General features: G+C 41.6%; 1 protein-coding gene across 30 annotated transcripts in view; it reads right to left on the bottom strand.

Annotated features, from left to right (window-relative positions):
* Window positions 1–16,172, bottom strand: part of CADPS (calcium dependent secretion activator) — a 783,217-nt gene that overhangs the window by 24,714 nt on the left and 742,331 nt on the right. For all 30 annotated transcript variants that reach the window (XR_007479444.1, XM_049715275.1, XM_049715265.1 and 27 more), the window contains one exon: window positions 14,927–15,034. Coding sequence is in view for 28 of the 30 variants with exons in the window: in XM_049715275.1 (XP_049571232.1) it covers window positions 14,927–15,034 (108 nt within the window). In the remaining 2 variants the exon portion in view is untranslated. Of the gene's footprint in view, window positions 1–14,926; window positions 15,035–16,172 lie in introns of those variants that run through there.

The following is a 16,172-nucleotide window of genomic DNA, read 5'->3' as shown; positions in this document are numbered from 1 at the left end:
TTTGGAGCCGGGGAAGTCATTAGTAGGGCAATACTGGATAAGTCACTCTTTTTACGTCTTCATGACTGGAGAGTGTCACTTGGGGTTAAGTAGGGTAAAGCCAGAATCCTGAAAGATCTTGACGCAGAGAATTAGATTCTGTTTCAAATGCTCAGTAAGGCGGAAAACAGAACTAAGACATTTTAGAAAGTGTTTCAAAAGTAGGGGTTGAAAGAGAAAAGGTTTTCCAATAAATCTTCAAATTAACCAAAAAAACCAAATGGGCCAAAACAATTCATTCCTCATTCAATTAACCAGAACGGGGGTTTCCCTGGTGGCGCAGTGGTTGAGAGTCCGCCTGCCAATGCAGGGGACGCGGGTTCGTGCCCCGGTCCGGGAGGATCCCACAGGCCGCGGAGCGGCTAGGCCTGTGAGCCATGGCGGCTGAGCCTGCACGTCCGGAGCCTGTGCTCCGCAGCGGGAGAGGCCACAACAGTGAGAGGCCCGCATACCGCAAATAAATAAATAAATAAATAAATAAAAAATAAAAAATTAACCAGAACACTATAGATTCAAGGCTTCCACAAAACATCAGGTGACAATTGCAAAAATCCATAGTGAGACACTTAAAGGATTTAATTACTATTTTTGACTTAGAATTTGAAATAGAAAATATCCTCAACAAGGTGCACGACATAGGCTAGGGATTCATCAATACTTCTTTAACACACAGTTACTGAGGGTTCACATAGGCTAGAATACGGAGGGGGGGATGCAACGGCGAATCAGATGGATACTATCACTTTTCTCACAGAGCGGGGGATGGAAAGCCAGTTTCAAGAGATGGTGTCCCTGGGACCTTGGGGTCCTGGGCAAGCTCTTTCTGGACCTTAGGTTCCTGTCTTAAAAATGGAAATAATAGTACCTTCTCCTATCTTTTGGTATGGTTGCTATAGATATAAAAATAAAAAGGTTATAAAGTTGTTTTGTTGGACACAAAGGAGGAATTAATAGAAACAGTAGAACTAAACATGTCTTTCGGTATCTTTTATCGACTAAATCAGGATTTATCAACTTTGCAATCGTTGGAACTGGGGGCCAGATAATTCTTTGTCATGGGAGGCTGTCCTGGGCAGTGCCATGTTTACCATCTGCTCATTAGATGTTGGTAGCATCCCTCCCCACTAGCCCCTGAGTTGTGACTGTCAAACACGCCTCCAGACCACTTCCAGACAAACTCTGGGTGGACAAAATCATCCATCGTGGAGAAACACTGCTCTAAATCAGTGACTCTTGATCAGATTAAACCCTTGGACTTGTTTAAAAAAACAGATGCCTGAGCTCTATCTTAGATCCACTGACTCAGAATCTGTGGCATACAGCTGGGACGGATACATTTTTAAAATAAAAAATACATATAAATCCCAAAGCTTCATCTAATTATGACAAAAACATCAGATAATTAACAGAGGGGTAGCCTACAATATATCTGAGCAAGATTCTTCAAAATCTACAACGTTATCAAAGAGGAGCCTAACGTGACACACAACTAAATATAATGAGATATTATCAATACGATCCGGAACAGACAAAGGACATTAGATGAAACTAAAAAAGTATGAGTAAACTATGGATTACAAAAATACATAAGTAATTCTGATGTACACCCCTGGTTAAGAAGCACATATTAGGGACTTCCCTGGTAGCGCAGTGGTTAAGAATCCGCCTGCCGATGCAGGGGACACAGGTTCGAGCCCTGGTCCGGGAAGATCCCACATGCCGCAGAGCAACTAAGCCTGTGTGCCACAACTACTGAGCCTGCGCTCTAGAGCCCGTGAGCCACATCTACTGAGCCCGCGTGCCACACCTACTGAAGCCTGCGTGCCTAGAGCCCATGATCTGCAAGATGAGAAGCCACCGCAATGAGAAGAACCGCAATGAGAAGCCCGCGCACCGCAACGAAGAGTAGCCCCCACTCGACGCAACTACAGAAAGCCCGTGCGCAGCAACAAAGACCCAACGGAGCCAAAAATAAATAAATAAATAAGTAAATTTATGTATTAAAAAAGTAACCCTCTTAAAAAAAAAAGAAGCAGCACATATGAAACGACAAAACAATACCTGTTAATATAGAAAGAATTTAGCCCTTAAGATTACGGAGCAGATAAATGCCGACAAAGCAAATGTCCAGGTGCGTCGATTGGAATCATGATAACCCGGGTGAAGCCATCACCTGTTTAAGTTCTGAAAGGACCTCTACAAAGCACAGTCCTGCCGAGGCTGATGAAGCTACAGTGTTGGTGAGTGAGGGACGCTCCCGGAGGAAGCGATAATGTCTCCCTGCAGAGTACCTAAACATAGAATCCTGTCTCTTTCTCTTCCCCAAATCCTAGATGTCTGCCCCAGGCTGCCTTCTCCGGGGCACTATCTCTGGGGCTCCATCCCAGTGGGACTTTGTTCTGTCTTAAAGCAGATTTTCTTAAGGGAACCCTCCTACACTGTTGGTGGGAATGTCAATTGGTGCAGCCACTGTGGAAAATAGTATGGAGGTTCCTTAAAAAACTAAAAATAGAGCTACCATATGATCCAGCAATCCCACTCCTGGGAACATACCCAGAGAAAACTCTAATTCGAAAAGATACATGCACCCCAATGTTCATAGCAGCACTATTTAGAATAGCCAAGACATGGAAGCAACCTAAGAGTCCATCGACAGATGAATGGATAAAGAAGATGTGGTATATATACACAATGGAATATTACTCAGCCATAAAAAAGAATGAAATAATGCCATTTGCAGTAACACGGACGGACCTAGAGTTTCTCATACTAAGCGCAGTAAGTCAGACAAAGACAAATATCATATGATATCACTTACGTGTGGGATCTAAAATAGGATACAAATGGACTTATTTACAAAACAGAGACAGACTCACATACACAGAAAACAAACTTATGGTTACCAAAGGGGAATGGGAGTGGGGGAGGTATAAATTAGGAGTTTGGGATTAGCAGATACACACTACTATGCATAAAACAAACAACAAGGTCCTACTGTATAGCACAGGGAACTATATTCAATATCTTGTAATAAACTATAATGGAAAAGAATCTGAAAATTCTCTCTGTATAAATGAATCACTTTGCTGTACACCAGAAACTAATACAACCTTGTAAATTAACTATACTTCAATAAAAATTAAAAGAAAAAAGATTTTCTTTAGGGATCCTGTAGCACACCTGGGCTCTTTGTTACTTGCTATTGTATTCTCTGACCATTCCGTCTCCGGCTTTTCAAATTCCTGTTGGCATGGAATGTATCACTACTTTTCCTCTCTCTGTGCAAAGCCTGCCTTAGCGTTAGGCAAGGATGTGCGTTGGTTTTCACGTTCCTACCACTACTGATGAAGACGACAGCAAGAACGGACATTTGTGCGGTAATTTATGTGCTCCGAGCATCGTTATGGTTTATTCATTGCCTCATTTAGTTTTCCTAATCCAAAGAACTCGGTACTGTTTTTATTCCCATTTTTACGGAGGGGGAAATCAAGGCTTGATAAGATTAAGTAAATAACCCAAAGTCATACCGCTAGTAAGTGGCAGACCCAGAAACTGACCTTGGGACTGTCATACGACAAAGCCTACACTCTTAATGTCTGCTTGATGTAAAAGAGCCAGTTCCTTAAAACTCGAAAAGGCACTTTCGAGTAGAAGGAAGCTGTGGTGATACATTTAACTGACAAGATCGGAGTTTTTATTGAAGTACTGAAGTTTCATGGGAACTATGCACGGATGAGTGTTAAGTTCAAGCTGAGAAACGTAGGTGTTAATGATTCTTCAGTTTTTATTTTTTAGACCCTAAGAAGATGTCTTTGGATGAAGCTTGTCAAAAGGATTTTGGAGACTAGTTCCTGATAAATCTCCCAAGTGGAGTATTCTTAAAGAAAGGAATTGGAATCCCTTGGTGAGAAAATGATCCACAGATAATGCCCATGATGGATACCAATATTTAAACTCAAATCACCCATATCATTAAAGCCAAAGGGTTGTTTTTTTTTTTTTTTTTATTTATTTATTTATTTTTTTAGCCAAAGGGTTTTTAAACTATTGACATTTTGAGCTGGATAATTCTTTGTTGTGAGGGCTGTCCTGTGCATCCAAAGATGTTTAGCCATCCCTGGCCTCTACTCACTAGATGCTAAGAGCACCTTTCCATTTGTGACAACCAAAAACGTCTCCAGGCATTGCTGAATGTCCTCTGGGGGGCAAAATCACCTCTGGGTCAAAAACACTGGCCTAGTACTCCCTCAACTAGTGAGGCACCTAACAGCTGGGTCTTTTCTCTTTAACAGGATGGCTCCCTAGGCCAGATAATGAATTTTCTGACCAAAAGGAAGTGATGGTTCTCTTCCTGAAAAAGGGTGTAAGGTAAGCTCAAGGATGTATTGTGCAACATGGGGAATAGAGCCAATATTTTGTAATAACTGTAAATGGAAAGTAACCTTTAAAATTGTAGAAAAAACTTAAAAATTAAAAAAAAAAGACAAACGGAAAGAGAAAAAAGTGACAGAGAATTGCACGAGAAAACTCATGAATTTAACTTTGCTTACTTTACATATTACTTGTTCTTTTCAAAAAAAATTTTTTTTACACAAAATGAGAGGGGCTCTTAGATCCTGGTTGGCATGAAGATCTGGTAATTAATAATAATCCCATCCTGGGCAAGACCCGGAGGTTTGTTGGCATAATGGCTGTTAGTCCAGGGATGGTTAGAGTGAAAAATTCTGCCGAAGGCAGTCAAGGCAGCTCAATGTGGCAGGGAGCATTATATCATTATAAGGCTCCTGACACAGGAATATTCGTACTGCTGGCAAATCGCTAGACTCCATTAACTGGATTTTTAGTCAACTCGGCAGGAGTTTAACACAACAGGAGGCTGTTAACTGTTCTCTTCTGAATTGGGAATTTGGAATGAATGAAGTATTCAACTTGAGCCTTCTTTTCAGGTTTTTGGATGCACAAAAATAACTTGTAGCCACCTGGTAGAAGCGATTTTTTTTTTTTTAACCAAGATCCTGATGGAATCATAAAAAGCAAAGCAATTGAGGGAGGCCAAACTGGGAATCCGTCCTGCTGATCTAACGCAGGGCTCCTTCCCATGGCTCGGAGCGGGACTCCTCTGGGGAGACACGGTGAGAGGGGTAAAAGGTCCTGGATGTCTCACAAGCTTGTCCTATCATTGCATGAAGCCCCCCAATCATAATCTACTTCCAAGACCGGCACAGCTCCCAAGCCAACTCCCAGGTTGATAAGTGGTCACTTTGTTGTTGTTGATGCTACACATACTCATCAGGTGTGTGTGATGGTGGTGGCAGAGGGACATGTGACACGCAGAGAGGTAGCGCTCCCTTGTCTACCTCTTTCCTGGTTCATCCAGAGCAGCGGTGCTCAAGCAGGAGTGATTTTCGTCCCCCCTCCCCCTCCCAGGGGACATCAGGGAATGTCTGGAGACATTTTTGGTCATTAAAGCTGAGAAAAGGGGCTGCTACTGGCGTCTAGTGGGTAGAAGCCAGGGATGCTCTCAACGTCTTTCAATACACAGGCTAGCGCCCTGCAACCAAGAATTATCTGGCTCGAAATGTCAGTAGTGGCGAGGGTGAGAAATTTTGCTCTCTGAGGGTTGGGACCTATAACAACCTACACATCATACAATGTGTGATGAAACCATCGCATTGGTTACTACCAAGATTTTTGAAAGATGGAATAGAAACTATCAGACTGCATCACATAGAGAGTAAATATTGTTTTATAAACTTCTGGTGTGTGTGTGCGTGCGTGCGTAGGTGTGCGCGTATGTGTGTATGCATGTGCGTGTGTGTGTGTGTGTGTGTGTATACATACACACTGGGTTGCAATGTAAAATGTGCTTCTTACGGTGGGTCACAGGCATAGAAGAGAGTCACTGATCTTACCCAGTCCTTCTCAAACCTTACTGTGCCTTTGAATCAGCAGAGGCTCTTGTTAAGATGTAGACTCAGATCCATTTGGCTGGGGTTAGGGCCGAGATTCTGTACCCCCAGTGGAGACTGATGCTGAGGTCCACGGACCACATTTTGCATAATAAGAACCTAGATGATATTTTAAGTTCATTTATTAAAAAATTTTAGGGCAAGCGATTATGATGTTAGACATGAAGAGACAGTGAAATCTTTTGATAATAGCCTCTACAGAGCCTGGCAAGGAGGGAAACAGTTACTTGGTTAAATAATGGGAAGTATTTGAGGATTTAGTATATCTCGTATCTTGCTACGCAATGTGATAATATTCGTTCCACAAAATGTGCCTTGGCTACTGTGTGTGTGCATGTGTGTGTGTGTGCATGCATGTACGTGTGTGTGTGTGTAAGAGTCTGTCACTTACTGCTTCCATGCCATAAGTCTGCCATAAGAAAAAAAAAACAAACCTTTTCTAAGACACAAAAGTATTGTGTGGGTCATGTTAGCAAGCATACTGTGACCTTAATGTAACAGAGCAATCAGCCTGGCTTCTTAGAATGATTATTGGAACATTCTCCACTGGAAAAGAAAACAAATTGACTGTATTCACCAAATGTCTCGTGGAACACAGAAAGCTGTTCTGATAAAGACACTTAGCAAAACTCTTTGTTGCACACAAGCTCCAGAGAAAATTCAAGACTGGTTTTATGTCAGGTTTGCCTGAAAGTAAACGAGGCCTACTTCTGTGAATGGGTTTAGAAGCAGCATCTAGGTTAGAAAGAACTACTTGAAGACATGGCCCTGAAATATAAACCTGTAACAATGACACTAAAAAAAAATAAACACTTCCTTTTGGATGGTAACAACCCGTTTGATACAATTAATCCAAGTAATCCAAATCTATTAATGCCCCCTTATCTTTTCTGCATGAACGACTGCTGAAAACTCAAATTGCCCAAGCATGAAGAAAAGCCTGTCCATGTGGAATAGAAATGTGTTTCTATACCTAAGACTCCAAAAGAAAAAGAAGGCATTGTTATCATTTACTTGGTAGTGTGAAGGTCACGGGCAAGAGGATGCATATGTGAATATGAGAGTCATTGCAATAGGGCATCAGAGGCACTGAAACACTCCTCTTTCCATCCCCTCCCATCCTAGTAGAGCTTGCTTTACTTTGATCTCTGTCATGTCAGAGATCAAAAACTTCCATTATTAGCGCCTCATTCTTTTAGCTTAATATTTTGTTAAAATTGCAAATACCCCAACAAGGCCAGCACTAAGTTTTCTTTACCTTAATAGGGGAGGAAACAGCACATCTGCTAAAAACAGATTTACATGATGGGAAGTAGGGAAATCATGAAGGCACTGGGTCTTTAAGGGGCACTGGAGGATAAAAGTCATGAAGGTGAACTTGGATTGTTTTATAATTCCAGCTTGGAAAGGTCCTGAGTCTGAGGTTCACATGCAAGAACCCAAACCCTAATGATGTGTGTGGGTGTGTATGTGTGTGCGTGTGTGTGTGTGTATTATATTCCTTATAATGTTACAGATTAAGGTGAGGACAGGCTTTTCACGTCTCATTTCCCTCTGCCTCTGTCCAGTTTCCATATTCTTCTTGAGAAATGACACTCTTGGGGAATGACACATGGCCCAGGACATGGCTTAACTGCCAGAATTTACTTTGAGATTCAGAATTAGGTGGAAAAAAGTCAACTGTCTCTCCTTTCCTGTCTTTCCTGGTCCATTTCGGATTTGTTTTCCTGTTCTAGTATATATAATCACACAGATTCTGAAGGCTATCCTAGTAGCCCAGAGAAAAGGCTCTGTAGCCTCATAATTGAGGCGGATAGAGTCGAGGTCATAGTTCAATTAAAGTTTGATCTGAAGAGTATTGAAAGCTCAGCTTTAGACTGATCTGAAGGGCTTAATTTCAGATTGATAACCTCAGGGAAAATCCTAGCAGAATTAGCAAAGAAACCTTCCTAATGATCTCAGGTGGGAGTGAAAGTTCCTCATCAAGATTTCACCAAAGCAGCGGCAGCGAGACAAGAAACACTGGACCAGGACCTCAGACTGACCCATCCAGCTCAGACACCTGTGCCTTAGTACATGAAATAAAATCCCTGTAGCTCTTCATATGGCCAACTTGTTCCCTGACCTCTGTGGATTTCTTGCTGTTTAGGTTTTTTTGTTTTTTTTAAAAAAATAACTAGCTTCAGAACTTTTCCTTACATACAGAGAACAGCTTAAAAAAACCCTGGTTGAATTATGCTGAGTTACTAATTATGTCCAAAAGAGCTACTTGGTTGAATTCAGCTAGATATTTTTTTTTCTCCTGAAATCAGTTCTATGTTTAGATAGTAATAAACTCCTCCAGTCTGTGGAACAATTGGCACGGTGGTCCCTTTAAGTCAGGATCATGAAAAAAGCCAGTGCTGGTAAAAAGAAATTGAAAGCGCATCACAACCAGATACGACGCGTGGCCCTGCATCGGAGCCTGGGTTGCAAAAACCAACTAGAAAGGATACTGTGGGGATGAGTGGGCAGCTTTGAAAACGGACAGTGTATCAGTCAAACACTTATTCGCAGGGAAAATCAAGACCATTAACTTAAAAACAGCAATTTTTGCTCACTTATTTTGGTTAAAAATACATCAAGTATATAAGCACATAGAAAAAGATTCAAAGGATAAACACTCAAGGAATAATCTATGCCTGCTGGGCATGTAATATTTTCTTATTTTTGCTTAGCTGTATTTTCTAAATGTCTACAATGTAAATTTATTACATCTGTAATAATAAAAGGCATTACTCATCCTCCCCTCCACCCCCAACTCCTCAAGTTCAGAAGGTCAATTCTGATTTATTTGCCGATGCACTGTGGTTTTGTTTAGGGGGTAGGGCTAGGTCATTTCAATGTCACTGTAAGGAACAAATACTTCTACGAGACAATGATAATGATGATGATGATGATAAAAGACTTGTCGAATTTTTAACTATGCCAGTCTACATCCACTGTGTTATTTAGTCCTCACAACAACTGTAAGAAGTAAGTTTCTTTACAGCTGAGGAAATTGAGGCTCAGAGAGGTTAACTAATTGACCCGAAGTTAAACAGCTCAGAAGTGGCAAAACCAGGATCCCTTCTCCTGTCTGGCTTACTTCAAAGCCCCAGCCCTAACCATCACTCTTTTGCTTGTTTCAGAACTATGTTTTGCCAAAAGCAAACCGGTACTAGGCTGCTGTACGTCATGTAATTCTAAGCAAGCTTGGAGTTAATGCCTGAAAGTGACAGCGAGATTCTTACAGCACCTTAGCACGGAGATGGGGTTTTGTTTAACAAGAAAAAAAGATGCCTGGGAAAAGCCTTTCCATTTCAGTGACGGCGATGATGATGATGATGATGATGCGATGATGGTGGTGGCCACGGCGGAGGACACTTACCAAATGCTTCCATAGCGCGATGCTGGCAGGAGCACACGGTGCTTCACGCTCATAAGGACTCCACGAGAAGGTTCTGCTTATTATCATCTCTGTTATGTAGATGAATCAGCTGAAGCTCTGAGAGATTAAATACCTTGTCCAAGGTCACCCGGCTTGTAAGGATCAAGGGTGAAGTCTGAAGGCTCCAGAAGCAAGGCCCAGGCTCACTACACAAGAGCTCCCATGAAGGGGCAACCAAACCTGCTTCTTGCTTATAGAGGAGACCGTCTCAGTGTCTTGAATGCCATATGCCGTGACTTTCTTTAATCAGCCCTTAGAACCGCAACCTGTTATATTGGTGAATCTTGTGGACTTCTCCCCACTTTTGTACTTTGGAAAGTAATTTCCCTCAGCTGGACAGTTGGCCATACACCTTACAGATATCACCTAATAATATAATGCTTTCCTTGTTGCCTGTTCTTCTGTACTTACTTCCTTGAGCAGGATGGCTCCTACCTTGATCGATACACGTTCACATGGGTAGTGCTTTTGTAATTTAATCAGGTTATGAATGATCAGGTTATCTGTGGCGTCTTTTATAAATACAGCAAATATATTTTAATAGGCAGAGGTTTCATTTTTCAAATTACCCCTTTAAAGGGACATATTCACACTCAATTACTGTGCTGACACGTAAAGTGGACAAATACACGATTTGATAATGGAACAGCAAATTAGAATCTGTGCAAGGCAAAGAATACAGAGCAGCAGCCCCATCCGAACCTGACCGCGCTGCCTGATTAAGCGCTTACGAGGCAGTTTGGTGAGGGGTCCTTTCCTGATCTGATAACTGCCACGGAGAAGCCAAATGCAGAGGCAATCTGCAAATACTTAATCCTCCAGAAGGCAGATTAAGTGTATAATTGACCTATATAATCCACGTATCATCTCCAGTCAAATGTTCCCTGGGCCTGGTTCGCGGTAACACGGGGGCCTGAAGAAAGCCAGTGCGGACGCAGCATTACCCCCAATGTGGATGCCATCCAAGTTCGAGATGGCTTTTTAATCACTCATCGCCGAGCCTGTGAGGTTTAAGCAGATGAATTCACCCTAAGCACATCTCTTTTAATCCTGATTTTCTTCTCAGTCTGTGTCTTCAAGAAGTACAAGGAGGAAAGAAAATAAATTAATTTTTGTTTAGACCTTGAAATCTTAGGTGCTTCTCCTGATGATCTGATCTCTAATTTCAAAAAGCGTGTTTTTGTTTCAGGGAAGACAGTGAATTAATCACCAGAGAAAGGGGGAGAAGCTATCTGCATGATTTATGGACACTCAAGCTTTAAATCACTGTCTTCGAGTTATTTCTTGGGCCGTGCTTTCCTTTTCAGCTGCTGCTTTAGGAATATGGACATTATTCATCTCCATGTTTTATATTTTCTTTAAAAGTCAGCAATAATTTTCAAAGAGGCCAAGCTCTCACTTGAGTCCGACAGCAATCGGATTCTCTTTTAAGAATTCGGCACCTTTAATATAATTTAGATTCCTTGTTAGTGTACGTCTTGGCATATTCTCTTGCTCTAAACCTCTGAATCTTTTGTTTCAAATATTATAAACTGTTATCTCTGTAGCAACTGAAACCAGTTTACAATGGCTTGCCATTTTTTAGGAAAAAAATTACAAAAATGCAGATGAAAAAATGTACAGCTGCATATCTGAAATACCAAGAAAAACAGTTTGAGGATTCTTTTCCCATCAGCACTTAATTTTGGACTGATTAGCTTTTTTCTGAGGTGCGTAACTAAAGAGGTTGCTAGCTTTTTATAGGAGGACTACGTAAATCAATTATTAATAAACAGGGAAACTTACACTGCATTAAAAAGACCTGGCGAGACAACGTTATGTCTGACTGTATTTCTACAATCAACCTAGAAAATGCTTGTTTAAAAAAATTTGGTGAAGATGAATTTGGAAAGTTGCTCTTAAGTTACATAATAAAATAGATAAAAATGCAGAACATTAAATATAGAGCCCCAAATGCTATGCCGATAATCTCCCACAAGCACCCAATTGCAGCCAGAAGTACAATGACGAGGCAAAGAAAAAACCAGCTCAGACAGAGAGAGAGAGAACACTGAGATAGGGGCCTGGTTAAAACGGAAGACGTACTCATTAAATGACCAGCTATTACTCCAAATATTCTCAGATACAGACACACACTAATGCCATCCAGCCTTTTCCACAAGGTACACTCTGGCCAAAAAATGGGAATAATCCCGAATAGCAAGAACTTAAAGGACTTCTCAGGTAAATCAAACTGAGACTTTGAAGCACAGTTGAAAACACAACAGGAGCTCTGAGAACATGCCTCTGAATGACAGATGCCAGCAGGAACTAAAAACCAGAGAATGACACAAGAGTCAAAATCAACAACCTCCAAACAGCAAACAATCTGAGAGATATATATTTTTCCTCATTCAAAATGCTAATTTTCTATTATTCATTTTTGCCATTTATCAAAATGCAACAATTTGGAAGAGAAACCTCTCAGATCAACAAGTTTTTCTCAGTAGCTTTCTGCCAATTGTTTAGAAACCCGCCCCAGGACCACTATCATTAGGAAGGAAGTTGAAAGGATAAGTTCATTGTAGCAAGAAATGTAGGGTGGGAGGTTTCACAGACACCCTTTTGCCTCAATATTCTGATTCCCTTATTTAGCTCGGTGGACACGACTGCCTTCCAGAGCATATATGTAAAGAAATAAACACCCTGCTTGAGGAAACAGAAGCCGAAAATAATCAAACATGTTGGTAATCTGATGTTTTGCTGCTAGACTATAGAAAAACAGTAAGTACTGAATTAAATTACTGGGGCTGCATGGTAATGAAGCTTTTTGAGAAGCTCTGGGTTTTTTCGAATGACAAATGTTTTAAATCCATGACAGATTCAAGAACTTTTTTTGCACGACATCAGCTAGGTTGCCTAGCACCAATATTCTGTAAATTAGGGGAGCAGGTTATTTGGGAAGTAAGGAAGTAAGTGGCAAAGAAATTCAATTCGTTATCTCTAAATAGGCTACTGAAAAATTTTTTCCGTAGGGATGGGAGTGATGTGCAGCGAATGACTGTAATGGTTAAGTTTTAAAATCAGATATTCAGGGAAGGGTAATTAAGACTCCCTTGGGAAAACAGAATTGGGACAATAAGAGACTAAATTGTGGGGATTCTTATAATGTTACTGATGCCATTTTATGCTGGTCAGTGTAATTCCACAAGGGACTTGACATATTTGTGAATTTTTGAATGACCCTAGACATAATTTGCACCCTGAAAAACAAATTCTTAGTGATTTTTTTTCATTATTCATTCAAATAAATGACCAGAGGGCTTGAATTTGCCTGGGTTCTTCAACAGTCAGGCAAGTCCAGTTTACCATCTGTGCTAGCCAAAGCTACACTCTTAAATAAAGATTCAGTTGTACTTTCCCTTTAAAAAAGCCCCAGAAAAGGACAATTTGCCCTGCTGCCTTCAACAAAGCTACCTTAAAAAAAACTTTTCCCCCCTTGTACTTCTAATTAAAAAAAAAAAACATCAAGAGGGAAGGGTGGGTTATTTGTCAATGAAACAATAGGCTAAGTGGCAGATTGAACGTGAAATTCAGTTCTAGATGTTTGAAAGTTTTGGAGAGCACGGGGTTATTCACACACGCTCACACAGGAACACGCACGCACACGCACACGAGGGCCACACAAAACTGAGAATCAGAAGATACTGATCAAAGAAAAAAAAGAAAAGAAGAAGGCAACCTAGGCATTGAAAAGAACAACCCACAGGCTTCTTGAACGTTTGTGGCTTGGAATTTCATTCAGCGGAGATGGGCAGAGTGTCCACACTCCAAACTGCAGACCTGAGGGTGCTGCCTGCCTGTTTTCAATGCCTATTGGCTGGGTGATTGGGCCCCAGACATTCTAGGCTCAGTATTTTCATACAGGCACGCATGCAGAGAAGGGGGAGGACCCGCCGGTGAGCTTTATGCATGTATGAGGCATTCTCAGTGGATGTGGGCCATGCTAGAAGATGTACACAGGAAGATTATTTGATTCTAATTCATGCCACTTGATATAATGTGATAAAACATTTGACATGAGAGATAAGTTCCATTTTAATCCGAGAGAGGACGGGTGGGAATTAAAAAGTAAGAAGGGTTTTCTCGAAGAAAGGTGATGCAGAGGAAAGAGCGATATTGAGCACAGAGAGGGGATGATTAGAAAAGAAAAAAAAAAAAAAGACAGGAGCCTTTTCAACACACGAGGAAAGCAAATGAGCTGGAAGACAAAGCATAGAAAAGTCAGAAGCTGCAGACTCTTAAGCAGTGCCAACAATGAGCTCACTTAGCCATGGAACAAACACACACACACACACACACACACACACACACACACACACACACACAAACTCGATGCAAATTGCTGAACACAATCACAGAAAAAATATAGAAACATGGATTCCATAGTAGACCAAAACATTAATGTTTGAGCTGGCACTAAAAATACGGAAACCTGGACAGGAGGAGCTCACGCTTCACGAGACAGAAGTAGGCTGTACAATTAGAGCCACACAGAGACAAGTACGTCGGCTTCCATGCACTCTGGCCGGGTCTACACTGGCAAATTCGGTGGAAACTTGAAACAAAATATCTGGCTAAATTAGGCAGCCCCATCTGCTTTGGCCTGAAAGAGGCAGGAGATTTGAGACTGAAGCAGATTCCTTTTTTTTTTTCTTTTTGCCTCAGTGGTTTGCTTTGGAAGTGCAGATGCAGTCACACTGGAAGTAAGTTTGCTTGATAACTATTAACCCTCAGAAATCTGTTTTCGGAAGTTCAATCTGGGTCTGGCAGCCTGATGTACCTGCTCTTTGTACACCTGCTTCTTCGCCCAAATTTTCAAGTGGGTAGAGGGGGAGTGGAGGAGGGGCACCTGGGTTTAGAACGGCAAATGACCAAGTAACTAACGTGTCTGCCAAAACCCAGGGCTAGCTAAAGACTTCTAGTCTTCCAGAAACAGAAGCATCTTTGAAGCGATAACGATACATTTACTGCACAGCTGCACGCCACAGCTGGTGGCAGGGAGGTACCACCCTCAGGACAGGGAGCTGGCCTCTGCCTCCTGGAAGGCAGGGAACACCTCCCTACAGCAGGGCCAGATTGCAAGGAGGGGAACCATGACCGAGGAAGGTCTTTGCCAGTGAGACGAAGCTGCCGCCTCACAAGCTTCGTGCAGGGATGAGCCTGTTTGCGCAAGGCTGTGCCATCCCACGTATCACACAGATTGGGACCGAGACACAGCCACGCCAGGGTGGGTTGGGGAACAGACACACGACAGATAAGAGCCTAAGGCAGACGGGGAGGAAAAGATTTTGTTTGCATCAGGACCAATCCATTTTCTCAAAATGTGACTTATCCTCCTGTCTCTTATTTTGTCACATTTTGGAGGGTCTCCTCCTTGGCTTCCAAGGAGGAGAAGGCACTTACTTACATCAAATAACCTTTCTATATACATCTCCTCATTGACCTTATCACGAAGGGCATCCTGAGAGTGACGGACGAAAGTCACGTAGGCATCGGCCACGTCCATCCCGGGTTTCTGCAAAGAAACAGGAGAACATGAAAATGGACTTCTCGGACAGTGACCCTTTCTCGATGACCCATGCATTTTACCCTGCTGTGCACCCCCAGAGCTTTGGCTGGAGTTTGAGGCTATCCACTGGGGCTGGAAGCTATCCATAGTATACAGTATCGCTATCCACAGCCTGCTCTGATATTCCAGGAACTGAAACTGATATTCAAACCTCCTGCTCTTTCCAGAAATCCAACCTGGCAAGAAGGGAGTTGGGATTACAGGGTTGTATAGTTTATTATTATTTTTCTACTATTAATTTTTTTTTCTGGCAAAGATACTCTGATGGATAAATCTTCACCAGATAACACAGAGACATTCTCTGGATTTTCTTTGGATTGAAACCTCCATTGAAAAATACTCAAACATACTGCCTTCCACTGTCTGTCCTTAATATAATATTAGAAAAGTGACAGGCTTCCCCGATCCCCTCTTTAAAAAACTGAGGAAGTGCCAAGTCAAGAAATTGTATTTAAATCTCTATCCCTTCCGACCCAAGTCATATTTTTGGGGGTAGTTTAACCTGAGTATGTGGTAAGTATTTCCTTATCAGTTTACTCACAGGAGACATTAACCAGTGGTCTTTGCTTCCCTTAGAGTCCAAGGTACAGCCTTAGAGTCCAATGATTCAAAAAAGATGGAGAGGGGGAAGGATTTGATTTTTTAAATAAATTAGATTTTCTGGAAAGGTAAGCAGGTGGTTCATCCAGTAGTTACAAAACGATTTATTGTAAGGAAAAAAAAAGAAACTAAGAATGCACACTGCTTGAGCTGTTGCAATCAAAGTTATCTCAGAAGAAACCTATTAAAACACTGTAATATGGGTCATTAGGAGAGCTGCCACAAGCCCCTTAAATTTCCACAGTGGGTATGTATGTTTGCTGATAACTAAAAAGATTAGTTTTCATGACTGTGGTTTACCTTAGATCACAAAGTATCATTTCTCTACAAGACGTGACTGTCAGGCACTGCAAATTGAAGTTAGTTAACACTTCTGTGTAATTTCCAGGGTGAAAATGAGGAAGGTTTGGAAACAGTAGGACTGTATTTTTTTTTTTCCTGATACAAAGCAAACAATTATCAAGCAAAGGGCCAATGCTTGGCC

This window comes from Orcinus orca, chromosome 10 (assembly GCF_937001465.1).
Source record: "Orcinus orca chromosome 10, mOrcOrc1.1, whole genome shotgun sequence".
NCBI lineage: Eukaryota > Metazoa > Chordata > Mammalia > Artiodactyla > Delphinidae > Orcinus > Orcinus orca.
The sequence above is the reverse complement of the archived record's forward strand: the minus strand, read 5'-3'. Positions and strand labels throughout refer to the sequence as shown.